Source organism: Boleophthalmus pectinirostris, unplaced genomic scaffold (assembly GCF_026225935.1).
Source record: "Boleophthalmus pectinirostris isolate CB_2022bp ecotype Guang Dong unplaced genomic scaffold, ASM2622593v1 HiC_scaffold_8, whole genome shotgun sequence".
Classification (NCBI taxonomy): domain Eukaryota; kingdom Metazoa; phylum Chordata; class Actinopteri; order Gobiiformes; family Gobiidae; genus Boleophthalmus; species Boleophthalmus pectinirostris.
In genome coordinates, this window is record NW_026571515.1 from 25,717,723 (window position 1) to 25,745,408 (window position 27,686).

Consider the following 27,686-nt stretch of genomic DNA (forward strand, 5'->3'; position numbering starts at 1 on the left):
TATTTTTGCAGTGCCTCGACAGTGTTCAGAAAGTGAGTTTGCCTGCACCAATGGGCGCTGCATCGCCGGACGATGGAAGTGCGATGGAGACCATGATTGTGCTGATGGATCTGATGAGGTAAGACAAACTAAATAGTAATTTTAGTATGTAGTATGTAGTATGTTAATTGGATTGTGTAAACTTTGCCTAGTGTGGTATAGTTATCTATTATGGTTGTCAATCAATGTCATAAGTAGCTAGGATAAACATCAGTAACCTGAAAGTATAGTAGGAATAAAGAAACATTTACTCATCATCATCTTCTTTAATATTTTCCTTAGCATGGCTGTGATCTGAAGTGTGACCAGGATCAGTTCCAGTGTAAGAATGGCCACTGTATCCCGATCCGCTGGAGGTGTGATGCCGACCCTGACTGTATGGATGGCAGCGATGAGGAGAACTGTGGCAGCACTGGTGAGGTTTCTATTTGCCTCTTTGAATGTTAAAGTGAGTTAATTCTTTACTCATCTTTCTTTTGTTCATGATAGCGAGCCGTCACTGTCCTTCTGATGAGTTCCAATGCAACAACACATTATGTAAACCACTCGCTTGGATGTGTGATGGAGAGGATGACTGTGGAGACAATTCTGATGAAAACCCTGAACAGTGCAGTAAGTATTTACTGCTATTTTGTTTAGATTTTTAAAACATAATTTGACCCGCAAAATACTTACCCAATATGTTTTAGGGACGTTCCAGTGCCCTCCAACCAGGCCCTTCCGCTGCCAGAACGATCGTGTCTGCCTGCAGGTCTCAAAGAGATGTGATGGTGTCAATAACTGTGGAGACAACACGGATGAAATGAATTGCCGTAGGTTTTTTGTTTTTTTTTTCAAATGAAATCTCTCATAATACTGTATTATACATTATCATTATAAAATAGGACTTTGAAATGTCTGCCCACAGTGACCACTCCAGCATTATGTGAGAAGGACGAGTTCCTATGTGCTAATGGCAGGTGCATCAGCTCCAATCTACGCTGTAACTTTTTCAATGACTGTGAAGACTATGGCTCAGATGAGATCAACTGCAAGACAGGTGACTGGGAACATACAACATTGTCATAGTAAATAATAAATCTCAACATTGATCCTAAACAGTTTTTGAATTTGTGAATAGACACAAAGTTAAATGACTGCAGGAGTAATAGGACTCAGTGTGGTGATGGAGATGAAGCTCACTGTATAACCAATGGGACAGACTCCTTCTGCTCCTGTAAACCTGGTTTCCAGAAGACGGGACATCGCACATGTGGAGGTACAAAATCAGGCACCAGACTCATATTAAATACAACAATAAAATGTCACAGTTTGTAAATTGCACCAATTGTTTTAACATTTAGATAAAAATGAGTGTCTACAGTTTGGCGTGTGCTCACACATGTGCAATAACACCAAAGGATCTTATAAATGCAGCTGCCAGAAGTACTTTTCCAGAATCAACGACACATGCAAAGCTGACAGTAAGAACTGTTTTCACTTTTTATGAAAAATTCGCATCTCAGCTATTCACTTATGGGGCTGAACTGAAGGCTTGAACTTTGTGTAATTTTGTTTTTAGACCGAAACAGCAGTCGTCAGATCCTCTACATCGCTGACGATAATGAAATCCGTAGCCTAGACCCCGGCATGCCCAACTGGCGCTACGAGCAGACCTTCCAAGGGGATGCCAGTGTTCGCATTGATGCCATGGACCTCCACATCAAAACCAACCGGATCTTCTGGACCAATTGGCACACAGGACGCATCTCCTCCTATGAACTTCCAGGACCAGTCACCTCTTCTTCCAACAACCAGAGGCACCGACGACAAAGCGAAGGCAGGATCACAACTTACAGGTACAAACAAATGTCTTCTTTCTTTTAGCTCAATTTTAGTTACTTTTAAAGTCAAATTTGATTTTAAGAAATATTTTTTTAGACAAGAGACTATAATTTTCAACACAAAGTAGTAGTACTTCCTTTATGTTACCATATGTGTCTTATACAAGTCATGATAAAGCTTGTTATTGGTCTAACATAAAAAGATGCATTTGTCCTGTTTATTGTTTATGGATTTTTTTTTTACTTCAGTGTCTAGTTTTGATACTGTTTTTTTTTGTACTTTTGGCAACACTACTTAATTGTTTGCTTTGCATATCTATCATTTAGGTTTCACGGTATTTCACGGTATTTTCTTTTTCATTAAGACTAAAATATAATTTTTATTTCAACAGATAAAAGAGTTAAAGATGCCTCGTGGTATCGCTGTGGACTGGGTGGCTGGTAACATCTACTGGACAGATTCTGGACGAGATGTGATTGAAGTGGCACAGATGTCGGGCCAGAACTGCAAAACTCTTATCTCTGGCATGATCGATGAGCCTTATGCCATTGTAGTGAATCCACAGCGAGGGTATAAGACTCAACACATGAAATGATAAAAGGTTTTAGGTTTTATTTAAAATGTAGATTTTTAATTTAATACAATTCCCTTTCAGTACCATGTATTGGGCAGACTGGGGTAACCATCCTAAAATTGAAACTGCAGCCATGGATGGGACTCTCAGACAGACCTTGGTTCATGAGAACATTCAATGGCCTACAGGTACTTTTTGTGTTTAAGAATGCAGTATTACTAGTATAATTTTCTATTTGTATACATCTAACCACTCTGTCATAGGTTTGGCTGTGGATTACTTCAATGAGCGCTTGTACTGGGCTGATGCGAAACTGTCCATCATTGGCAGTGTTCGCCTGGATGGCTTAGATCCTGTTATAGCTGTATCTGGAATTAAAAACAGTAAAGAATTGTTCTATTTCTTTCTTTTTAATTTTTTTTACTTTTCAAAATATTTAAAATTGACAATGTCGTTTTGTTTTTAGACCTCCTTCATCCATTCAGCATTGACATTTTTGAGGACTATATTTATGGGGTGACCTATGTCAATAACTTTGTGTTCCGGGTCAACAAATTTGGAAAAGGTCCAATGGAGAATCTCACCACTGGCATAAACCACGCTACTGACATAGTTCTGTATCATCGCTACAAGCAGCCAGAAAGTGAGAGCCCACCTATTCATATACTTACAAAGGCTTTGAGCTTTTTCTTATGCAATTTTTGTTTTGTTTTACTGTCACAGTGACCAACCCATGTGACCGTAAGAAATGCGAGTGGCTGTGTCTGCTGAGCCCAAGTGGACCGGTGTGCACTTGCCCTAATAACTATGTGGCCAACAACGGCACCTGTGTGGAGAGGCCCAGTCCCACCCAGTCTCCATTCTGTAAGTAGTACAGTATTAATTGTACTGACTAAACAGATATATGTCCTTGTTGACACTGGAGTTTAAAGAGCCCATTACACCATTTTCTGATCTATGTTTTAATATTGTTTCCTCATTAAAAACATGCCTGGATTTGTGTTTTGTTTCATTCACACATGCTTAACACAACATGCATATTTAGGCTGAGTTCTTCTCTCAAACAGAAAACATTCTGTTCCACCATGTGATGTCTTAATAATATAAGTAATATAGGAAGTGCTCCACTATGTTTTTAATCTCCATACACCTTCAGTAGAATCATCTGGATGATTTCAGGCCAGGAATATCCAGTCTCTACTGAACTGAAGGTCAAAGGAAGCTGAATACTACAGCTTCATGATATCACAAGGTGGAACAGAGCATTTGAACTTTGGAGATGTAGACCGCGTAATAATGTAACTCAAACATGTGTGAATGAAACAAAACACAACTCCAGGTATGTTTTTGAGGAGGTAACAACATTGTAACATGTCTTAAAGCTCACGAGTCAATTTAGTATAATATTGGACCTTTAAATATGAGGTATGTAGTGACTAGAGTATCACATATGATTCTTGCAGCTCCTCCTACTGGCACATGTGACATTCAGTGTTTGAATGGAGGTAGCTGCTTCCTGAATGCCCGACAGGTGGCAAAATGTCGCTGCCAGCCCAGCTACACTGGTGAACGATGTGAGATCAACCAGTGCAGGGACTACTGTAAGAACGGGGGCACGTGCACTGCCTCTCATACAGGTGAGTTTATCTCTTCAAGACACTTTATTGTGGGGTTTAACAATAATTATAGTCAGGCAACTGGGTCAAAGTAGCTCTAAAAGTAATGCATTTACAAAGTTTTTCAAGAATAAAAAAAACTAAGTATATGCTATAGTAAAAAAGGCTCAATTTGTAGCTAGGGTGACAAGATTTTTATAGTTTCAGAATGGGATACTCCCGGGTTTGGCTTACTGGCATAAATAAAATTGTGAAAAGAGAGATTTATACCATTTGAGACTCACATGTGTGTCAGTATATAATCTGAGTGACTTCTGTTGATGCATTTCTCTAAACAAATGACAATTCCCCTCTTTACTGTTGGTATCAAATTGGTCAACATTAGGGTCACATGTCCCTATTTATGTGTGTGTGTGTGTGTGTGTATATATGTGTTTGCAGGTGCTCCAACCTGCAGATGCCAAAAGGGTTTCACAGGACCCACTTGTAGCCGTCACACTTGTCAGGATTACTGCCTCAACAGGGGCAACTGCACAGTCAATATGGGCAACCAGCCAACCTGCAGCTGCCCGCCTGAGTACCTGGGAGATATGTGCCAATACAGTAAGCTGTTTAAAATCTGACCATACCTATACAATAGGGGTGTGTGTGTGTGTGTGTGTGTGTGTGTGTGTGTGTGTGTGTGTATGTGTATGTATGTATGTATGTGTGTGTGTGTGTGTGTGTATATATATATATATATATATATATATATATATATATATATATATATATATATATATATATATATATATCCATTCTTTCCCAGGTAAATGTGAGGGTTTCTGTGAGAACAGTGGAACCTGTCTCCAAACATCAAATGGTACAATGCTGTGTCGCTGCTCCAGTCAGTTCATTGGACACCGGTGCGAACTGAACAAGTGTATCTTCTGTGGAACGGGCGAATGCCTGACGTCGCCAAATGGAGAAGTTTCCTGCCTGTAAGATTTATTGAAAATGTATTAAATTTCAAATTTCAAAGTTTTAAACTAATGTAAAAATATCAATTGTCTAGCTGTCCGAATGGTCGAAATCAACCCAGCTGCTACTCCTGTTTGGACTACTGTTCCAATGGTCAATGTTCAGTTGACACACGTTCACTTCTGCCTCAGTGCAAGTAAGAAAACCTCTGCATTAATCAAACAACTCATAGTCTTTTCTGAATAGCATTTTTTTTAAAATTCGGATATCTTATGTTCAGATGTCCTGCTGGCTGGGATGGATACAGATGTGAAGTCACAGCTGCCCCAGTAGACTCATCATCTGGTAGTGGAAGTGAGTTATATAATGGGAACATATAATGGGACTTCTATAAAATAGAAATATTTTGCCTAAACGATTGTCTGTTTTTGCAGACACTGCCTCAATTGTTGTCCCAGTCCTTCTGCTACTCTTATTGGCACTGTTGGTGGTTGGTGCCATCTTGTGGTACAAAAAAAGAATGCGAGGGTGAGTAATGATCTGACAAGAAGCATTTTAAGCTCCATTTTTCCTCTTCTTCACATCTTTTGTGCCTAGTTTTTTCTACCTTAAATCTTCTTTGGATAACTGTATATTTCCTGTCTCCCAGGTCTCTATGGCCAGGCAAATCTCGTTCTCAGTCCTTGCGGTAACTTGATAGGGTTACATAATTCACCTCTTAACCCACCAGTCCTCCCTCTTTTTCTTCAGGCTCTTGATGTCTGTCCATTTGTCTACCTTGTTAGTCGCTTTAAAATGAATGTTGCTTGTCATTTCCTGTTTGGCTCCAATTGGGGTTTCCCTACCAGCATCTCAGGGATGGCTCTTGATAAACTACTTTTGCTGGTGGTGCTCAAACAATTGAATTATGTCCTTTTTGCGTTTCCACATCTCCCTTTGTTTACATAAGTTTCATAGTATTTAGAAAATTTGTCAGTATGCTTGCAGTTGTGCATTACAAGTTAAAAATATATTGAAGTTGATCAAATGACCTTCTTAGAAAAGCTCATTTGACAGCCAGTCATAATTTGTGTTGTCTTGATTGTGTGACCTCTGTTACATAAAAGCCCAATGTAATGTAACAATAGTAATATGATGTACCTACTCCAAATAATTTGAATTGCTATATTTCTAATGCCACTCTAATAAACCAATTATGTTAGTGGGTAATTGTATGTGTGTTTATGTGTTTACAGTGCCAAGGGTTTCCAGCACCACAGAATGACAAACGGAGCCATGAATGTAGAGATTGGGAACCCAGCATATAAAATCTATGAGGGAGACCCAGACGATGATGCAGGAGAGCTTCTAGATTCGGACTTTGCTCTAGACCCAGACAAGGTAAAGGACTGAGATGTATACAATAGCAGTTTTATATGGAAAGTCATACCAAAATCATACAAAAAATTATGTACAAAATCCACTTTCTTGTTAACAGCCAACCAACTTCACAAACCCAGTGTACGCCACTTTATACATGGGGGCCCACAACAGCCGTAACTCTCTGGCCAGCACAGATGAGAAGAAGGAGCTGCTCTCCCAAGGGGATGATGACATGAGCGACCCACTGGCATAGAGCTCAGCCAGGAGAGAACTCTGCTCTGGTCAGCCGATGAACTGTTGAGCCAAGAAGCCCTCTCATCTTATGCCTTTACCCACGAAAAAAGAAAAGCAACAAAAAAAAAAGCGAGAACACTGTACAAAATGTATAAAATGAAGGACTACTTTTTTAAGTACTGGCAGTATTATATTTTGTTCTTTGAGAAAACAGAAATCGTCTGGTGACGAAAAGGAGTTTTATAGACATTTATCCAGTTCTTTTAAAATTTTACTCGCCCCTCTCCTCACAGCTCTCCTCCCCCTGTCATGCATATAGCCACTACCTCTGTGCAAATGTAAAAGTTAGAGATACCAATGGCAATGGAACAATTTTAATTTTTTATTTTTTTATTAATTGTATAGGGAAAAGACTTTTGTTCCATCCTTGATAACATTGCCAAGTTGTTTTGTTGAAGAGGAAAACTGCTCACATGAATGCTTCCTGGATGCTGGTGTGGCTCGTTTACATGTGTATTTGTATGTTGCTGCTGAAAGTCTGACACGGGGGCGCAGGAGAGGAGGCCACTGCACATGTGCAGGAGGAGCAGCATCAGACCTGTCTGTTTGATTGTCTCAAAGAACTACATCCAAGTGATTGTCTTTTACCTTCTTGCACAGACTAAAGTTATATATATTTGCATATATATGAACCTATTAACAAAGTGTCTTGAGAATATACCCAGGAATACAACCATCAGTAACAATAGCAGTCTGTACTTTTATCAGTTTATTTTAGCCATTGTATAATTGTCATTACAAGATGAGTGCGTCCGTGGCAGTGTGTGTGTACTGGATGAATATGATTGTATTAAAGTCACATTCCAGGTTCAAGTCTGGGATGGTTCTGTGGCCTTGGATTCGCCTACAGCAGGACACTCCCCTCAGAGCAGCTCTGGGATGAGAGTGAAACGAGCTTCTGTGAATTTCCAGTTATCACTGAAATGCAATCTGTGACAAATAAACTAGCAGAGGATGGTTGCATTTAGCTTTGGTTGTTATCTTTGATTGTATCTATTTCAGGAAAGGCCGTTTGATGGTACCTTTATGTGTGGGAGATTAAACTTTTGTTTTTAATTGTATGTAATTACATGTACATGTAATTTAGGTTAAAGCTCATTGCTAAGCATTCCCAGGAAGAGCACTGATCAGCTTCCTGATAGTATTCCTTTGTAATTCCTTGCCTTGCTGCTAATGCTAACATCTGTCTGTCAGCCTGGACTTCATTTCTAAAGTGTCGCTTTGTGTGGCACCATGCTTTTACCCTGGGTTTTATCAGCCATACCGGACAATGCTCTGCATGGCGCACACAGCTATTTTAGCCAACAGATTTTCTTTGCTCTTCACAGTATTGATCATTTATTTTTTAAAGTTTAACATTGTTCATTTTCACAACATGGAAACTAAAAGATCACTTTTTGTTTGAGGTTTTATTTGATGGCAAAATCCACATGGATGTTTGTGGTCATAACTGTTTTGCAATGATTACATTTTGTTTTGATATAAGAAATTAAATGGATTTTTATAGTAGAAATGTATGGTGGCTCTGTCTGTCTTTCTAAGAAGTCCTTGGGCAAGAACACAGTATTAAAACCTCCTGAAAGTCTTGCTAACTTGACATTAACTAAACTATCAAAAAGTGCAAAATAAAAGCATTAAGGTGTGACAATTGCTTGTCTAAATGTTGTTCCATCTAAAATTACACAGAAATAAACCTTTTAGTTACAATATTTATTTTTAAAACAAAGTGTCATCTTGATGGTCAATATAATCTGTTTAAAATAAAATGATTGGAATGTACATTCATATCAATGTTCATCGAAACAATAGTGTCTCAATTATGCTAAACCCAATAGTGTTTTACAGGTCCCTTTGTGTCTCTGGACACACAACATAGGATATTGCCACAAAACAAGAGTTCTATAGAAAGTCGAGCTAAACATCCTTCATCCACCACCAGACCTACTGTGTAATTCCACAACATCTGAGCGGGACCAAGCAGTCCATGTTTTCTTCATTTGTCACTCTCCAAATGTCACTGTGATGCGTGACAGAAAGTGTTGTCAAAGTAAAAAAAGAAAAAGCACTGAAGAGGTGAACATGGTACAGATCCATGTCATTTTGAGCTGCAAATCACACATTTAAAATAGTGTGCCTTTGAAAAGCTTACGTTTGGGTTTTCAATCTTTGCATATTTTAAGTACATTAAGACAAAAATGTATAAGGCAATAAAAATATAACTATTGACACAAGATTATGGCTGACTTGTATGACGTAACACTGTTTACACTAAAGGCACTTTTGACACAAAACATTTGATATACTGTATTTTGGCTTTGCTAGCATGTTTAAACATCTGTAAAATACAATGTAACTGATTGAATTGAATGTGTCAAAATGTCTCAAAGCACTGTCAACATTTTAACATTTTAAAACAAACATCCCAGCAGCAGAGTTGGCATCTTCCCTTGGTGTGTCCTGCTAAGAACTGCATCTTTTAGTAAACTCAAAAATCTTTTTTCTGCTGTGTGGTCCCACAGCTAGTTCAGTTTTTAAAATAGTTAGTTCAGGGGGGACGTGAAAGACTATTGTGTCTCTGCAACGATTCCTCTTTCCTTAAAGTGGCTTAGAAGGGCCTCCATAAATAAATAAATTACCCAGCAGAACAAGGCCTTTGTGGTGTCCTGTGATCTGTAGCCTTGTGTTGCATATGGACCACCAGAAAGCACAGGGAGGAAGAAGGTTATGGGCAGGATAAGGCAGGGCAGGTGGTATAAGTATCTTTAAGGCATTTTAAGGTCTCTTCCAACCATTCCGGATCAGTGCGTCAGCTCGCAGGAAGGGCTGGCTTCGGAGATCTGTGAGTGTGCAGGGAGACAGGGGGACACACATGTTAGAAAACCAGCATTAAAAGTTAAATTACAACATCTGAAAAATAAAACTGCAATGTATTATCTGCATCTTTTTAGTTGCAAGTAGACTAGTAAACTTGATGATTGTACATGTTATAACATTCCCATAACACAACATCAATCAGTGGTTTGGGGAATGCCAGTCCACAACGAAGTAAAATGGCATAATTAGTACTAGCACAGAAGTTTGGTAAACAGGCTCTAATGTCATAATTGGTCTGAATATTACCTTACAGCCTGTTAACCAAAGTGCTGTGTTATTACATTTAGGACATACACCACATGGATAACAAGTAGACACTGGACAACATGCAACATATATGGTACAGGGATGATGATGGTGAACAGCAAATGCATTAAAACATTAGGCAATTTTTGTAATACAATGCATTAATATGGATTTAAAAGGCTATTATGACCTTGTCTACAAATTCTTAAATACAACTTTATAATGACAAAGACCATAAATTAAATATACATTTTAAAAGCTGTTTTAGTTTATTGTATTGTAAAGTATGTTGCAGATTTTTTTTTTCTTTTGCATTCTAAAGCAGTAGCTGAAGCTGACATAACTGTAGCAGCAGACAACAGCTGGAAGGCTAAGCAGGAGGCCGGTGTTCAGCCAAGCCGCTACCTTTCTTACCCTCTCTTAGGAGTGGAAAATACTGTCATTTATCTTCTTTTGAGCTGGAGGAATGGAACAAAGATTGGTGGATGAAAAAAGAAAAGTGAATTATTAGTGGGAAACACCAACACCATAGAGGTTAGTCTCAAAGGCAGTGGTCACCATAATAAAGCCAAACCTCTTCGCTCATTGAAATGAATTGCTTCAAATGATTGATTACCCTCACTTATGTTCATATTTTAATATAAGCACATTCTTTCCAAAGTCATAAGCTATGATTGACTTTGTTTAAAGATGTTTGGCTCTCTCCTATAATAAAAATAGGAGTAAATAGAAGTGACACAAATAACTAATGGCAGCCCACGTTAGTTGACAGAAGATATAAGATGTGGTTGATGTTTTAAGGGGATCATGCGGCATGCACAGGGGGCAGGAGGCATACTGGTCCTGGACAACCTTGGCATAGGGGACAGGGCTAGCAGTTGGCGTCGTCACAGAGGTTGGCTTCACAGAAGAACCGTGAGCCACGTTTAGCAGTGCGGGCTGTGAAGGGCACGCTCTTCAGTACTGGGGGAGGAGGGCGGAGGAGAGAGAACAGGTCACATCTACGACAATGCATTTAGGATTTATGGTCCATCTTTACAGATTATACAATAAGGTCATAACAAATGATTCTATTTTTTACTCTTATACCATTTATTACTGCTAAAAACTAGATATCTAATCAAATACTAAACTAGACTGAATGGATGGAGTGTAGGTAGTGGGGCAAACAAACTAGTTCCATATTCCATCATTGCTCTACTTTATGCAAAATTCTAGGCATATTGTACTACAATATTTAAAAACAATAGTAGGTACATCTAGAAGTCCCTATGCAGAAAAGTCTGCATTGTATTTGCGCAGTATATACAGTATAGTGGCTATCTGGTTCTTGACTCGCTGTACATTGCAGCTGTGGTTGCAGACGGATCGTCATGGAATAACTAATGAATGCTGTGCTCCAGATGTGCTGGTGTCTGGACCACATAGCACAAGGTGCACTGCAGAGGAGCAGAGCAGTGAATAACTACAGTCATCTTGGATCTGCGCCGTGAGGGGCTCTTGCTGGCCACAAAAGGCCTGTTAAGGGTTCTGCTTGTCCCACCTGTGATGATGTCCTCTATAGTGCCATCTTTCCCCTCATAAACAGGCCGGTGGTCTTTTGCCTGACGCCTGCGCAGCTCTGCGATCAGCTCCTGCTGCTGATGCCGCTTCTTCTGAGCCTGGACCTGCACCAGCAGAGGGCACCACAATCATTCAGAACACTTCTGAGATAATCCAAGCCACTGGTGTTTATGTGATTTGTTGTACCTTAGGGTCTTGCTCTTTAGCCTCCTGAGCAAGTAACTTTTCCCGCATGGCTTGTTCCTGCTTTTTTCTCTGTTCGTTTTCCTCTACTGCATCCTGTCGAGAAAGGTTAAGACAGCCTGTCAGCGATAGGTCCAAGTTAAATGGGTATGTTTCATTGATTAAGACAGGAGAAATAAGATGAAAAATATATTGAAGACATAAAGGTATCTCTAGACACATTTTCATTGTCATTATTCCTTTTGCAGATTAAATCATTCTAAGAAATCTATGCCATGGACACTGACTTGAGCAAGTCTCATAAATCCTGAGTGCGAACAATCTAAGGAAATGTGCAGTGTGTTGGGGCAGGGTGGAGGCAGGACTGGGGCAGAGACCAGTCTAAACACCACAGCTGCTCCACCGTCAGAAACAGCTGGCCCTTCCTGTTATTTGGCCACTGACTATGACCACGTCCTGCTTTGCCCTACTGTGCTTCAAATGACACATCCAAATTAAAACAACAAGGACTACCATAACAACTGAAGTGTAAAGTTTAAACTATAAATTAGGTTGATCAGTGAGTCCTTACCTTATACGCTTTGATAAACCGTACAAACACAGGGAAAAACACAGAGGGTGGAGTCGTCTTGGCACTCTCTCCAAAGTAGTTTACCACATTGTTGAAGGCTTCCTAGAATAGAGCAGAAGACAAGACCAGGGTGGAAGGCAGTTTGTAAATACTGTCAATTCAGAAATTGTTACAGATTAGAGAAGTGCAGATGCTGTTTTTGCAGGTTTTTGCTCTGTCTTATTATATTCACTTGTGATTTTTTTTTTTTCACATTAAGTGTCAATATACTTAGATCACTTTAAAGGTATTATATTACCCAAAATTGACTCCTCTGAGCTTTAAACCATGTTGTAATGTTGTTACCTCCTCAAAAACATACCTCGAGTTGTGTTTTGTGTTTTCACAAACATTCACAAATGTTTCAGTAATCCTTTATTATTGGTCTGTCTACATCTCTAAAGCTCAAAATACTCTGTTCAACATGATGTCTTGAAGCAGTAGTTTTCAAGTTAACCGCTACCTTTTAACTTTTGTTCAGTCAAAATTGGCAATTCCAGGACTGAGATTATACAAATTATTCTTGTAAAGGTGTATGGAGTTTAAAAACACAGTGGAGCAGTTCCTGTATTACCATACAACATTACAAGACGGAACAGAGTATTTTCTGTTTGAGAGAAGCTCAGCCTAAATATGCAAGATCTGTTTGTTAAACATGGGTGAAAGAAACAAAACACAATTCCAGGCCTGTTTGTGATGAGGAAATTTTAACATTATGGGCCCTTTAAATACCTCTGCCGTCTTTGCATCTCTCTGCAACTTGTCCAGCTGTGTGTCACTGGCCTGGAGAAATCCTTTGAGGACAGAGTGATCATGGAGACTACACTCTCTTCTGATCAAATCCATGCCTTTTCCTAACTCCCGCACATCAAGCAGAACATTCTCCAAGGAAACTACAGAAGCAAAGGTGTGACGAAAAGTCGCAACCAATATGTTGTGAAAACTTTTTTTTCTTATATTTTCTTGGTATGTCAAACCTTACCTGCTGCTGCTTTATCAACAAAGTGCAGTTCATTGTAGAAATTGGCCAGCTCTGGATACTTTTCTTTTACAATGAGTGCTATGTAGTGTAGCAATGTCATTTTTCTATCTGTAGACTTAGTGTCCAGTAGCTATGAAAGAAGAGTGAAATTTGACCTAAAGTTAGTGAAAGCCATGCATAGACAAACAGCTTTTGTGCTTAGTTGAAACTCACCAGATCTAGACTTTGCAATTTGAAACCATAAACACTCCCTCGTTTGCTGCTGTTCATGTAATTTCCCAAGGCAAGAATTATCTATTGTAAATAAACATATAGTATCATATGCATGAAGAATAATTACAAAGAAAATGCCAATTGAATACAACTTGTACCTCAAGCATTCTTTTCAATTTAGGAGACGATTTTACTGAGCCTGAAGCAGCAATGATGGCATTCAACTGTGGCGTAAGCATGTTGACATTATCTGCGAAGTTCCCAACAAACGTGATGATGTTCATTCTCTGTGTGAGTCTCTCGATCTTGCTGAACAAAAGCATGAATCGGTCTTCATCTGCTAGTTGGTCCAGTGGTCTTCGCTCACGTTCATACTGCCGCAATACTTTGACCTCTGCCTCAGTGGGTAGGAAGCGCATAAGGCACTCCACAAAGTCCACCGGAAGGGCCTTAAGGTCAAATCTGGATAGACAAAATTAAGGTTAGGAGCAGACTATATATTTCTATACATGCTTAATAAATACTTACTTCTCTATTGCTTTACAGATCTCCTCAGTTGTCTTGTTGGCCTTTCGTAATGTGATGGCAAGGTTTTTGGAGCGGTTTGCATCCAATAGTGTGACTTTGTTTTGGGCCTTCTGGGCTACCTTACTCTTTGTACAGGAAAGATCGACAACAGGACCCTGAGCTCTTGTTTTGAACAGCTCCTCAAACTTCTCCAAGTCGAGCTCCTAAACAAAATAACAGCACATTATAGGATTCTGTTATGAGTTTTTGAATGGAAATAGTTTGTGATTTACCTCAAGCACACGTTCATCATCAATCTCATTGAAGACTGTGCCATTGATTTGATTGGGCTTCAAGGCAGTCCAGTTAAACACAGGGAGGCGGAACTTTGTTTTAATTGGTTTCTTTATCTTGATTGCTTTGGGAAAAATATATATTATCAATAATTATAACAAAAGTACATATGCTTTTCAGCTCCTTTTCTTTACCTTACCTGATAAACCAGTGCTGAAAATGACTGAAGGAGAGGTTCCAGGCAGAGGTGGAGCAAGAGGTGGAGGTGGTGGGGGAGGGACTGGAGCACAAGGTCCTGGAAGAAATACAGATATACTTGATCAAAACAACATGAACTGAACAGAGCTTTGTTTTGTGAAGAAAACTTGTGCATTGCTTTTTAACATGTGCACACACAGGAAACTGTTTATTTCCTTTTCCTGTCTGGGCCAAATAGCCCTGTCATGACCTGCCAGCTCTGTGGCACACATCAACAAAGAAAAGGAATGGGCCTCATTATAGGACACAATAGTCTGTGTAGCTGGATTTCTCACCAGAGTGTCACTAGACATGATGAAATGACGGGCTTTACCTGTTGCAGAGGGGAGTGGAGGAGGGGGCGGTGGTGGTGGAGGGGGCGGTGGAGGAGCTTCACTGGCAGGTGGTAGACTCAGGTCTGGACCTCCTGGTTCAGTGAGGGGCAGAGTGGAGCCCAGAGACAGCTGCCCGATGTTTCCTAGAGAAATTGCTGCAGGCCCTACTCCCAGTGGCTCAATGGAGATGTCTCCATCGGGTTTCTTGTGCAAGCGGATGGTGCCCTGCTGCTCCAGCTCCAGCAGACGCCTCTCAATGCTGAAGTGCCTTTGAAATGCAGCATCCTTCTCCTTGATCACTCTCCTCAGGGTGTTGACCTGGGTGTTTGTGAACTCATATGTCTCCTGTCACCAGGGGGGGATAAAGAGCAAAAGACAATGACAGAAAAAGCTAAACAAACATCCTGTTTCCCACTGACCTGATTTGCAAACACAGCAATTTAGCACATTTAACACCTGAACCTGATCGGAGCTACTGGAGCAAATATAAAGCACAATAGCTCCTCCATGGAGTTATAAAACTCACCCGCACTGCCTGCAGTTCCTTATCCTTTAGAATAAGCACCTTCTCCAGGTCAGCTACCTTCATCATTGTCTCATTCTCCACCTCCAGAAGCTTCTCTGTCACCTGCAATCAAGATACAAAAGAGATGGGTATTCACATAGATCTGCAGTATGGGCATCTCTCCTAGATGCAGTCTCTCTCTCCGTTATACACCGCATCATCAATACGGAATAGGATATGATGAGCAGCATGACACAGCATAAGGATGAAATGGACTGGGTTTGTGGATACATTTTAAATATATGTTTCAAAAGAATTCACATGAATTCCAGCCAGCCTCCTCCTTCATTCCTGAGTCTTGAGAGAGGAGTTTGTTTTGAAATTCTTCAAATGATGTCAGGCCTGCCTACGACCTCTTCATGTGGAGAAGTTCTATGCAAAGCAGCGTGGGATTTGAGGGCAACTCCCAGAAAGAATAGGACTGACTATGAACAATGTAAAGATTGTTACATATTTCCATATGTATACAACTGATGCCAACGAATGGGAGAATGTTTAGATTTTTTTAGCAGAGTGAAACAAAGTAAATACAGGCTAGCAATAGCTATGTGAGTAGGCTAGCAGGTGCAGCAGAGCTATAATATTACTGAAACCATAAACAGCACAGGTGCTCTGAATGGGTGGGTCTTACATGAGACAGGTGCTCTTCTAGTTCCTCCACTTTTTCAAGAGCTGCATTCTTTGTCTCTGCATCTTCCAGCAGACCTCCCACGTCAAACACATTATCCAGGTAGGCCTGGATCTGCACTGAGAGTTTGTCACTTTCTGTATGCTTACATTTCTGGGGAAAAAAAAGGACCAGCAATTATTTAGTACATTTATACACGACCCTAGAAGAGAACATTGAGGATTCTTCCACACCTCTAAGTAATCATCCAATCCCAATTTGGTGAATTCAAACTGCAGATGGACCCTAAAGTTCATGTCCTCTACAGAGTGGACCACAATGTTGATGAACTGCATACAGGCGACCTGAGACAAATGCAAACTTCAAGTTTCACATGTATCCCAAAGTAATTTATTTAGACTTTAAATAAAAATAATTTCCACCATGAAGTCAATGTTTCCCTCTTCTCCACGAAAATAATCCATCAGTCGCTCAAATCGATGCTTCTCCTTACACACCTAAAATGTAAATAGTAATATTATGTTATAGCTTATCAATTATGGAACATACCTATTAATAGGAAAAAGTTTTCAAGAGACAAAAAATGTTTTCATGCCATAAGCTTAGAATTTTGACAATAATTCATTCAAACACAGGCTGAAGGAAATAGTCTTCCAGTGTTTGAGAAGAGGTCAGCAGACACTGTGAGCAGATATTAGTCCTTCACTGGTTTCCAAGGGAGTGATCCTTATCAATGTTCAAGGTTGGCTCACATCTGGAGTCCTAATGAGCCCTGTGACCACTACAAAGTTACAAATGCAGCCAAGCACAGCTTAAATCCCCCACTTTACTTTTATGTACTACCAAATTACCCACCTATAGCACAGTAATAAAAATACATTATATATATATTTGTGTGTGCGTGTGTGTGTGTGTGTATGTGTGTGTAAATCACCTCTTTAAAGTTGTCAAATGCTGAAAGGATGATTTCATGTCCACCACGAACCAGACACACTGCAGCCAACAGCTCAAGGACTAAAGCTTTTGTTCTAAAAGAAAAAGGATAATCAGTAAGATAATAATAATAATAAATAATAATAATAATAACAATAATAATAATAACAATAATAATAATAATAATAAAAGCCACGCGCGGCAATGGTGGCCCTCGCCCCGGTGCGCACGCCCCTCCACGCGACCTCCGCCCCGACACGCCACTCTCTCTTCCCGACATCCGCCCAGGCCGACAGCTCATCCATTAGACACATTACATAATGTACCTTTAAATATTTTTAGGAGTCATTGCGCCCCTGCTGGCCAACAGTGGAAAATGCACCATGTCCGTTATATATATTTTTGCTCATAATCATTCATAGAACTTATTCCCTGAATTTGGTACAAATCCAATAATGTTGACATGTCATGTCTATAGTAGGGGGCGCTATAGAGTTCACTTTTCATATACTTTATAGTGTATTATGTTTAGGCCGTGATCATGCATTAGTGATTCAAATTTCAGCACAATCAGACTAAGCTTGTGTGTGTAATCATTTTTTAACTATTTGTTGGGGGAGTCTTTGCACCCCTACTGGCCAAAGTTGGAATATGCATCATGTCCATAATAGACTTTTTTGCTTGTAATCACGCATAGAATTTAATCCCCAACTTTGGTACAAATCCGAAATTGTTGACATTTCATGTCTATGCTAGGGGGCGCTATAGAGTTCACTTTTCACATGTTTTATAGTGTATTATATTCAGGCCGTGATCAGGCATTAGTGATTCAAATTTCAGGACGATCGAACTAAGCCTGTGAGTGTAATTATTTTTAACTATTTTTTGGGGGAGTCTTTGCGCCCCTGCTGGCCAATGGTGGAAAATGCCCCATGTCTGTAATAGACTTTTTTGCTTGTAATCATGCACAGAATTTAATTTCCGAATTTGGTACAAATGCGATAATGTTGATGTTTCATGTCTATGCTAATGGGCGCTATAGTGTTCACTTTTATAAGATTTCATATTTCATTACATTCAGGCCTGGATCACGCAATTGTGATTTGAATTTGAGCTCTGTAGGCCAATGCCTGTGGCCGTGACAGGTCACCAAAAAACAGGAAATGAAGGCGTTACGGGGGAACCGTAAGGAGTATCAAAATTCCTTCTGATGATTTTTTTGAGTTTATGTCTGTAGATGTGACATGTCAAATCTGAGCTTATTTGGACCAAACCCCGGGACTTTAAAACTTTTGTAGACACCCAAGTCAAAACGGCGCCGAATGTTTGACCCAATATGGCCGACTTCCTGTTCGTCATAGGGTCATGCTCCAATTCATCTTTTGGCTTGTCTCATTGTTCTGTATCACTATCCCGAATTTCGTTTCCCATACTACTCCCATAGGGGTCGAATTCTAGGTGGTGCTGTTGAGTCGGGTCACTTTGGGCATTGTCGCGATGCCTATTTTATCAAATTTTTCGCCGGGCCGATCGATCTGAACCCCGGTTTGGGGACTTTTCGTCGATGTTCAGGGGGTCAAAAATGCGATCGTTTGGTCAGAAAAGGGAATAAAAAAATAAAAAAAGAAACCGAGGAAGAACAATACCCCTCGCCCCTAACTTTGTTAGTGGCGCGGGCCAATAAATTGTATGTTTTAAATGGGGTACTGGGGAATATCATTTGGTCAAAAGTGATTATCAAAATCCTATAAAAATATAGAAATATGCATGAATAAATCAATTCCAACATGAAGGGTATCACTGAATTAAAGAAACAGCAATAAGTGGTGTAGGAGTTTGGTAATTAAAAACTGTTTAGTCTTTTAGTCTACTTATTCATTATGAAGTGATCAGCGCCTGTGGTTTACCACTAATCTCTCTTTAGTAAACATTCCTTTTAACAGTCCCACACAAACGCTTCTGATCCTGAGTTCAGAGCGAGCTCCATGGAGAATGAAAAGCATATCATATGAACTGGCTGCAGGCTTCACACATTGTTTGACCCAGTCTCTGTGTCTATAAGGAGAGGGGCCTCAGCAGCTCCTACCTTGAGTTCTTGTTGTTCAGGCTCAGAGCTATTTCATTGACTGCATGTGCATGGGACATCACCATATTGAAGCCATACTGTGAAGAAAGAAAAGAGAATGTGGTCAGAAACCTTATCACTTATCAGGCTTAATACCAATTTTGATACCATAATAGTAATAAAAAAAAGACAATTTTAGACTATATAAATAAAACTTTTTTCAACTCAAAAACACAAAATATTATGGCCTTTTCTAGTTCTGATTGTATCTATTATCAATACATGTTCAGATAGTTTCACTACTATTTTTGTTATCGATTAGTCTGGGTATCGATCTTTTAACCCTAATAAATAAAAAATTAAGTTGTGTAAAATATTTAAAATGTTCTTAATTTTTTTCCACATCTGCTTATTTTCTTATTGTCTATTTGAGAGTAACACAGTGCTTTGATACCTGGTAGTTCATGATGGCTCGTAAACACATGATGCACACATGCACGTCGTCTTTTTGGCTCACAAGGCGCGAGTTCTTGATGGTTTTGCTGTTTGAAACCGAGCCATAGCTGTAACACATGGAACTAGTTAATGCCTGATAATGAAGCATGGACGGGAGGACTACTTCAGCTTCTTAGTGATTTATTTCTTTGACTTTGAGTTTAAAAGGGTGTTTCTGAAATGTGACGCAGAAAGTTGCAGAAGAAAGGAAAGAATGAGGCCTGACAGAAAAATCATAGATGGTTTTTGAGGTTACAGATGCATTATGGGAAACGGCTGACTTCTGCTGCTGTCAACAGAACCAGTTCTTTGCCGACACCCACCCCATGCAGTAGCGTTGTTGCACAGTCACATAGAGTGTATTTAAAAGCACTGTGTAAAACTGTTTTTTTATGGTAGCATGTGATAGGGTATTTTAAATGAACACAATTCTTAGATACAGCAACATGCATGAAATTCAAACATGTCGTTAATAATTACTTGATTTACTATGGTCTGCTACATTTACTTAATTTGGCACCATTTCCTTTTAAAAGTCTAGTATAAGATTTATATTAATGCAAATTACAAACCAGCTGCAATTAATTACTAGTGCATCTAGTTATCCAGCAACAACTAGTTAAAACTAGCAGTACTTAGAGTCAGAGTTGGATATGGGATTTGTATTGTTTAAGAAATCTCCACCAATTATGATTTTGCTATGATATTGATATATTGCAAAATTCATAAATCTAAGCATTCAAAGTTTCAGGCCAAACTTTTGGAACAAACTATATCAATGCATAATAAGAGGGAAAAGCTAAAAGGAAATCTCTGACATGATGAAAAACAGACAAAGTATTACCAAGGATAAATATATTGTAATTTTTGAGTTTCCATGCCCAGACTAGATTTCACAGTATCTTGTATATATAAAAGAGATAACAAGAGTCAGGATTGCCCAACAAATGCTGCACCTCACAGCTGGCTCTCATCTCTCACATCTGGAGGAGCATTTACCAAAAGGATCCTGAGCAAAAGGTCGCAGACTTCAATTTCTATCTGTGATGCAACTTTAGAGCTTTGATTGAATTTGTATAGAGTGAGTGGTTTTGAGGTCAGGATAGGGGTCAGGGCTGCCATATCAGATAAATAATTGCTCAAACAAAACAGTCATGGCCATTTGATAGCATAAACGAAACAAGCATGAAACGTTCAAGGTTAGCAGAGCATGTGGTAGGGAGCATGGGTAGAAGCAGGGCAGAGCTTTGCAGATACGTACCGAAGGACAGATTGACGGGCTGAGCGCACCAGAGTGTTGCAAAAGGGCTGAGTGCTTGTATTGTGCAAGTCTTCAATAGACCTGCTCCATGATCTAGACTTGTCCATAAAGCCATCCTCCCCACCATTCTCCAGCCCCTCAAAATCCAACCTGCATGGCCACAAACAGGGAAGCCAAAACAGAGGCACCAGCACAGGGAAGAGGAGAGGAGACAGGCAAGAGGCAAGTTAGTTTATAGCAGCCTGCCTGAGGTTATCACAACTGTCTTCAAGCTGTAGCACCACTCAAAGCTGAGGTACTCAAGCAGCACATTGAAAACATCTGCCCGGCATCACACCACAATTACATTACAGCATATAAACATAAAGAAGAGGCCCAGCACACGTTTAAGATGCACAAGCAGCTAATTAGCCCAATGTTAAACCACCATCTGTGTCCACACCGTCATAGGAAAGGCAGGGCTGTAGTCTAAAAAGGTGTGTATATGATATGTTTGGACAGTAATACTCACATGACAGCACACTGGGCAAAGGAGAGGTACTCCACCAGGATGTCCAGGCCTCTGTTCTCATCGTTGAGGAACTCCCTGACCCACCTGTGACACACAGAGGAGACAGATTTGTGAGAGTGATATCCGTAGCTCCGTAGGTTATACAGAATCATTTCAGTGGACACTGTTGTTTTAATGAAAGACTAAACTTTTAATAAAAATAAACAGTTAAAAATGAAAGGCCATCACTCAGTATATGAAAGCTGGAACAATATATATTGGGGCTCAATCATCTGTACAGTTTCTTTATTAAAGTGGCGAGATTTTAGTATTTTTGTTGTAATACAATAAGATTTGAGCTGTAGAGAGTTGAATAAGTGACTTCTATGGCTGATTATTGGTTCATCTGTTACAGTTTATGGCTTTTAATGATACTGTCTATTTTGAAACAGTTTAGTAGAATTATCCTATTTTATTTTTTATTATGTCAGTGGTATAAATTAATTTCTATACTATTGTTTATAGCAATACAATTTTTTTATTGAGACAGGCCTATTAATCACGACTAGTCAAATAGAAAAAGAGTAGTCTTTTCCTAATCATAATCGTTATCTGGTTTATACAGACTATAACAAAAAGCAAAAAGACTTTAAAAAAATGAAACAAAACCTGTGGTATCATTAAATTAGAATATCAAAAAAAGAATAAACTTTTTTTCATCAATAATAGTATATACTCTATAAGCTATATGTCTTTATTCACCTTATTTCTACGTTTAGTTGGTTGATAATCTATTTTAAAAGTCTTCATGTACAAAGAATAATCATCGCCAAAAAATAAATCAAATAGACCAAAAATAATCACTGACTATTTGACTACTAAAATAATCATTAGTTGCAGCCCTATTTTTGTCAGATATCCCTGGTGTTCTCTCCACATATACTTATATGGCACCAAATATTCACTGCCTTACAAGCAAACATAGTTGAACTGATCTCATTTTCAAGTCTGTAAATACATTTTTCACCAAACAAAACAGAAAATAGACACTAAACATATAGTGATACAAAACAGGGATCACAGCAAACTGCCTTTTTTATTTGTTTTGGGTTTTTATGTCAGATGCCCTCCCTGACAACCATCTCTACTTGTCCAGGTTTGGGACTAACAGAGCTGTGACTCCCAGTAGCTTATATGAATACTGTTTATTTATTTGTAGGTGCAAGAGTCTTAGTTGACAAAATAATAGTGACCATTCTGAAGTGATTAATTACTAGTTGTGTGGTCCTGTTTATGTTCCAGTAGTTTCCAGGTTAGTGTGAGAGCGCAGACTTCACATCTGACATACATTTTGTCTAAATCTATCAAAACTAGGAACAGAACTTTAATAAGTTACAGTTGGCATTGGAAGGAGGTCTTCTTTTTGAGTAGAGTTTCAAATTTCCTTCTAGTTCAAATCCCCTTCTTGGGAGTAGAAACATCTCCAAACAAAGAAATTCCCATTGCAACGGTAGAAAGAATGCAGAGCAATATATGATTAGTAGTGCTCAAGTCCTCACAGTCAACAGTGTGTAGCCTCCCCCCTCCACCAAGTCTATTCCCTTCTCTTCTTTCCCTTTTGGAAGTAGGAATTGGGGTAAAAGGTTCTCAAAATAGTAACAGACAACGTGCAAGCAAATCAGACAGGAAAATAATCAGGGGCTCAAATCAGGAGGCACAGACAGGAGAGAGGGGGACAAAGAACTTCAACAGGAGAGGAGAGAGAGGGGGGCGTTTCCGGTCTACCACCACCCCCACCACGTCCTGCATTTCTCTGCTTTCTGCTGCCTGCAATGCTTCACTTTTTCCCCTTAAATTTCCCCCAACTTTTCCCCAACTGGTTGCTATTTCAGAAAGAAATCTTGGCAACCCCGGCCCTCAGAAATAACAAAGCAGAAAATATCCAGGCGCGTACAATAAAGCAGCATTTGTTGTACTTAATTCTCACACAGTATAGGGTTTGGAAAAATAGGCTTATGTTGTATTTTTATTTGTGGGAAAGCAGCAAACTAACTAACTAACTAACTTTAAATATTTAGAAAGAAAAGCACTCCATAACTGATAAAAGTGGTTGTAGTAAGAGCATAGTGTTGTCTGCATGACATGACAAAACTTATGTCTAGAAGTTTTGTCAAAAACTTTTTCAGACAGCTTTGCACAAAAACACCTAACTTGTGGAATGATTTTAACACTGGTAAGCCTGGCTTCCTGTCCTTCTGGCATACACAACAAAGCTTCCTGCTCAGTGCGTTCGGGGGATGTGTACAAGGCAGCACAATAGCTACCATCTGGGCATTATAGACAGCGGCTCTATGAAGTGGAGCTGGCAAGACAGAACAATGGAGGAACACTGGGCACCGCCAAATGTGTCCTTGCGGCAACAGTGAAGGTGAAGAAGGGGCCATTCTTTACACACACTTTTTTCTAAAAAAGGCCTGCATCAGAGGTGCAATACATAAACTTGGACTTAATTAACTAAAAACTGGTCTTTTTAATATAGAGGTCTGCAGTCAACCCTCTTTCATTAAATGCACGTGGTGTGGAGCTGATTTTGGAGGACTACTTCTGTTTATAAATTTTTGCACTGATTAAAAGCTTGTCTTGTTTATGTTCACAAAATTAACACTGAATGCCATTTAATGTGTTTTTACTGAAATTGTGCATTTTACTTGTGATTTCTTTTTGTTGTAACCTAGACTTGATGGCAGTGGCACCGTTGGTAGGTTAAATTAGATAAATTCGAATAATTGTATTTGGCCTAGTTGTGCTAAAAGTATAGATTCTGGAGTAGGTTTTCTTAATTCACAATTTTTATGAATGAACAGATGTTATGTAAATACCCAATGTGGTTCGTCCTTAGAGATATCTCCAGCTCCCTCAGGACTTTGGTCGACTCCTGCACTCGCCTCCGAAACTTCTGCACAGATCAACACAGTGGAGCAGCGTTAAAGTTATAGTCCAGATGTTCTTTGGGGAGACACTGAATTTTGAACTTGCCATACCTTTCGCGTGACGCCAGGGTCTAAGTATCCTCGAAGTTTCTGGATGTATGTGTGAGGGGGATTTTTGACCTGGAATCTCTCCTAAAGCACAGATAAAGAAGGTGTATACAAAAATGTCATGAGAAATAACTTTAAGGTATTAATGTATCAAAAAACAGCATACTAAAATAATGGTAAATAGAGAGTATGTAGACGTTTTATGAAGTTTATCTTGTCTGTTTGGCATTTCAGTATGTTTAGTCATCACAAAAAGTGTATGCAGTGAGCCATAAAGATTTAATTTAAGAGATTTTCATTTTACTGGGCCATTGAAATGCCAAAAGCAGGCATGTGATCATTACTGAAAGTTTGTACTTAATTGTAAAAGGTATATTTACATATCCGTGTATATTACTTAGGCTTACCTGGTCACAGATGAGATCCCACTTCTTTTCATTATCATATTGTCGAAGGAGGCGGGCTTTATCAGGAGGCAAGTTCATAGAATTCTGAAACACACAAAATGATATTCTTACATTTTCTCATGACACATTCTATTACAGTACATTATTCAGTCATTATTTCTGTATTTTTGCATCACTGCCTCAAGTGACTAGAGTAGTTTTTTATACACCACTGGCGTCAACCACAGAACACAGACAAAACTGCGAGGACGTGAAGCGTGACCTCACTTCCTGTGTTGAAGCTTTGCATCCTGTCGCAGGAGGTGATCCGCATCTCTTTTGTGAACTTTTGTGTGTGTGCTTGTTCAGGCAACTGTTTGTATCAGCCGCAAAATCCACAATCTATAAACAACTGTCATAAGTAGCCAGCACAATTTTACTCTTGAGGACAACTCAAGCAGTATAGCATTAACTTAACATTTAATAAGTCACTTCCTTTATTTAGTTGTAACTGCTATTAAAAATAAAATAACTCAAGTAAAAATAAATAATTAGGCTATAAACAAAAAACACATAGGCCTATAATTACTTCAAATGATAAATAATCACATGATAAAAGCTCCATTGGATCTTCTCATGCTACTAAAACAACTGCTACTACTACTACTAATAATAATAATAAATAAAAATACTACTACTACTATTACCTCAACTACTACTACTACTAAAAAAATAATACTAATGATACTACTACTATAACTACTGCTACTAAATCACAGAAATCACATTATTTCTGTCACTGATTTCACACTCATCACCAATCAGGCCTGACTTCTCATCAGTAACTGTAGCTCACTGACAACATCTTATCCCCTTTGACCTGTGACACTCTGACATGATGACCAGGTCCGGGGGCGTCAGTATTTCATGAATGGAAAAGCATTACTATGATAACCACAGTGATTTTTGTTGTTGTCCTGGTTTCCTTACTCCACCCTAAATGTATTTCTTTGTCAGTCAGCACATAATGAAACAGGAGTCAGCTGAGATCATGATGACTCTCTGACACATTTTTAGTGTCACAGTATTTTTAAAAAGATTAACAATTGTAGTGATAGCTGTCTACCCCAGATTACGGGTGTTGTCATGTGATATGTTGCACAGAAGAAGAAGCAACATGGGTACCAGATGTCCAGAATTAGAGCAGGAATGTTTCTGTTTAACATACTGGTTCAGAGTCTCTTTTGTATTTACTTATTTTGACACACACAGTCTCTAGCTGCATGCCCCCCATAAATAAGTACCTTTTACAAACATTTAAAGGTACGATTCAACATGCTGTTATTTATGTTGGACACACAGAGGTAGAAATAACTGGTGGGACACTATCTACAAAACTACGATTACTAAAAATTAATATGGTATGCTACAAACCAAACAGAAATTTTCCTGTAAAGTACTTAGACTACTTCTGGTACTACTGTCACTATACTCTTACCACTCTCAAGATAATTGTTATTACAGAAAATATGAAAATTGTTGATTTGACAAAACTAAATCTTTGTAAATTATACGGCGATTCTAATCAGAGAAGCATCTGCATAGGCTCCCTACCCAGCCAGCCTCTTTGTTTTCCAGTCATGCATATAAACCAGGGCCAGCCATACGAGAAGTGGTTTGTGTGAGGGTCATTGAATTCTGCCAAACAGACATTAACATTAACTGTGAAATTTAAGCAAAAAACATAGTTAGCAGTTCATTACCCCTGAGATGCAATTGTTTTATAAAGTCAATGGTGTCATTTCTGCCCATTTTTTCTGATTAAAAAAATATTATTGAAATTATTAAAAACAAAACAAGGTAAGACCATGGGCGATATTTTCTTTCTGCGAAGATTAGGGTAATTTGAGCCTACTAACCCAATTAGGGTAATTGCATTTCACTTTCTCCCACAGTGATACAATCAAGTACTTCCTGTATTTAGATAGAAGGATTAAAGTAATAAAAGAAACTCCCCTGCATTACTCAACAGAAATTTTTTGTGTAATTGACCAAAATGTTGTTGTTGCCACTGTGCCCACATACCTTCCACTCTCTGTGGCCTCTTCTTGTTTGACCTGAGACTGCTTTGGGACAAAAGATTGAATGTGATGCTTTGTTTTGATTTGGTGCTGTGCCATTTCTGTCCTTTGACATTTGAGCCATGTTGTTGCTCTCACAGAAAAGGCCTCACAAAGGCTGATGGTGGGCATGGTTTGCATTTGCCTCCTGGTGCTGCAGAGCTCAGGATCCTCAAAACACAGCACAACGAGTGTACCTCTCCACCAGACAAACTGGTTCTATTATTGACTTTATCAGAGTACTTTATCAGAGAAACAGGGAAGATGGGCTATCACCAAAATATGTTCTTGTGGCACACTGAAAGTTCTCTAATGCTTGGTTGTTACCATGTTTGGATTTTGATGATAATTTCTTGCAATGCAAAAAGTTACCAATTACCAAGAAAATTATCAATAATCAATAATCAAAATACTGTTACATCTTTCATATCTAGTCACAAGGGGTCAGTATAGGGGAACGTTTTCGTTCAACAAACACTCCCTAGAAAAGGGTATTTGGTAAAGACAATTCAATGGATTCTACTAGCTACTTTTGGTATGTATACTGTAATAAGAACACCAACTACACCGAGTCATTTCAGAAATACTCCTCAAAATGAGAACCACATTTTAAAGAAACAAAGTTACCAAGCTGGTGAATACAAAAGAGGTTTTAATAGGTAAGGTTGGAGGTTAAGGAGGCATGACAAGTCCCAGAGAGATGCACTTAAGTCACACATTGGACCAGTAAAGCTCCAGTGTCTGCTGCACTGACCCTGAGTCTGTCATGGCTCTGTCCACACTTCAGAGAGACCGGGGCAATTCCATCTGCCCCCAACCTGACAGCGTCCTAATCTTGCCTGATTTAGTCCTGTCCCAAACCACAGTCTAGGATCTTGGGAGCTGCAGGGGAGTTTACTGAGAATATGAGGACTCTTGCAAGAGATCATATTAAGATTGTTATTTTGATGGTGTCTTACTTATTCAATTTATTTATTTTAAATCATTATTAT

General features: G+C 39.1%; 2 protein-coding genes across 7 annotated transcripts in view; one reads left to right on the plus strand and one right to left on the minus strand.

The window, feature by feature from the left end:
* Positions 1-8,186, plus strand: part of LOC110164947 (low-density lipoprotein receptor-related protein 1-like) — a 60,624-nt gene extending 52,438 nt beyond the window's left edge. Inside the window, exons 69-89 of the mRNA XM_055165782.1 lie at positions 12-118; positions 322-454; positions 529-651; positions 729-851; positions 947-1,078; positions 1,160-1,297; positions 1,383-1,502; positions 1,601-1,875; positions 2,252-2,433; positions 2,519-2,625; positions 2,701-2,820; positions 2,904-3,080; positions 3,161-3,301; positions 3,901-4,074; positions 4,495-4,656; positions 4,862-5,033; positions 5,108-5,209; positions 5,294-5,367; positions 5,448-5,541; positions 6,249-6,393; positions 6,491-8,186. Coding sequence (XP_055021757.1) covers positions 12-118; positions 322-454; positions 529-651; positions 729-851; positions 947-1,078; positions 1,160-1,297; positions 1,383-1,502; positions 1,601-1,875; positions 2,252-2,433; positions 2,519-2,625; positions 2,701-2,820; positions 2,904-3,080; positions 3,161-3,301; positions 3,901-4,074; positions 4,495-4,656; positions 4,862-5,033; positions 5,108-5,209; positions 5,294-5,367; positions 5,448-5,541; positions 6,249-6,393; positions 6,491-6,628 — 2,939 coding nt within the window. The 3' untranslated portion in view covers positions 6,629-8,186. The remainder of the gene's footprint in view (positions 1-11; positions 119-321; positions 455-528; positions 652-728; positions 852-946; positions 1,079-1,159; positions 1,298-1,382; positions 1,503-1,600; positions 1,876-2,251; positions 2,434-2,518; positions 2,626-2,700; positions 2,821-2,903; positions 3,081-3,160; positions 3,302-3,900; positions 4,075-4,494; positions 4,657-4,861; positions 5,034-5,107; positions 5,210-5,293; positions 5,368-5,447; positions 5,542-6,248; positions 6,394-6,490) is intronic.
* Positions 8,187-8,360: 174 nt separating this feature from the next.
* fmnl3 (formin-like 3) overlaps positions 8,361-27,686 on the minus strand; it is a 28,144-nt gene continuing 8,818 nt past the window's right edge. The window contains exons 2-27 of one of the 6 annotated variants that reach the window (XR_008633664.1): positions 24,596-24,679; positions 24,192-24,272; positions 24,030-24,106; positions 21,172-21,255; positions 20,661-20,810; positions 19,359-19,467; positions 18,926-19,002; positions 16,841-16,934; positions 16,329-16,403; positions 16,140-16,250; positions 15,910-16,059; positions 15,240-15,341; positions 14,713-15,058; positions 14,341-14,436; positions 14,141-14,265; positions 13,869-14,071; positions 13,499-13,802; positions 13,341-13,421; positions 13,128-13,257; positions 12,878-13,038; positions 12,107-12,208; positions 11,539-11,631; positions 11,333-11,456; positions 10,642-10,752; positions 10,204-10,247; positions 8,361-9,506 (exon numbers count right to left, since the gene is read on the minus strand). Coding sequence is in view for 3 of the 6 variants with exons in the window: in XM_020930089.2 (XP_020785748.1) it covers positions 10,661-10,752; positions 11,333-11,456; positions 11,539-11,631; positions 12,107-12,208; positions 12,878-13,038; positions 13,128-13,257; positions 13,341-13,421; positions 13,499-13,802; positions 13,869-14,071; positions 14,141-14,265; positions 14,341-14,436; positions 14,713-15,058; positions 15,240-15,341; positions 15,910-16,059; positions 16,140-16,250; positions 16,329-16,403; positions 16,841-16,934; positions 18,926-19,002; positions 19,359-19,467; positions 20,661-20,810; positions 21,172-21,255; positions 24,030-24,106; positions 24,192-24,272; positions 24,596-24,679 (3,051 nt within the window). In the remaining 3 variants the exon portion in view is untranslated. Of the gene's footprint in view, positions 9,507-10,203; positions 10,753-11,332; positions 11,457-11,538; positions 11,632-12,106; positions 12,209-12,877; positions 13,039-13,127; positions 13,258-13,340; positions 13,422-13,498; positions 13,803-13,868; positions 14,072-14,140; positions 14,266-14,340; positions 14,437-14,712; positions 15,059-15,239; positions 15,342-15,909; positions 16,060-16,139; positions 16,251-16,328; positions 16,404-16,840; positions 16,935-18,925; positions 19,003-19,358; positions 19,468-20,660; positions 20,811-21,171; positions 21,256-24,029; positions 24,107-24,191; positions 24,273-24,595; positions 24,680-27,686 lie in introns of all 6 variants that reach the window. The other 5 variants (XR_008633663.1, XM_020930089.2, XM_020930090.2 and 2 more) reach the window with 5 other exon arrangements.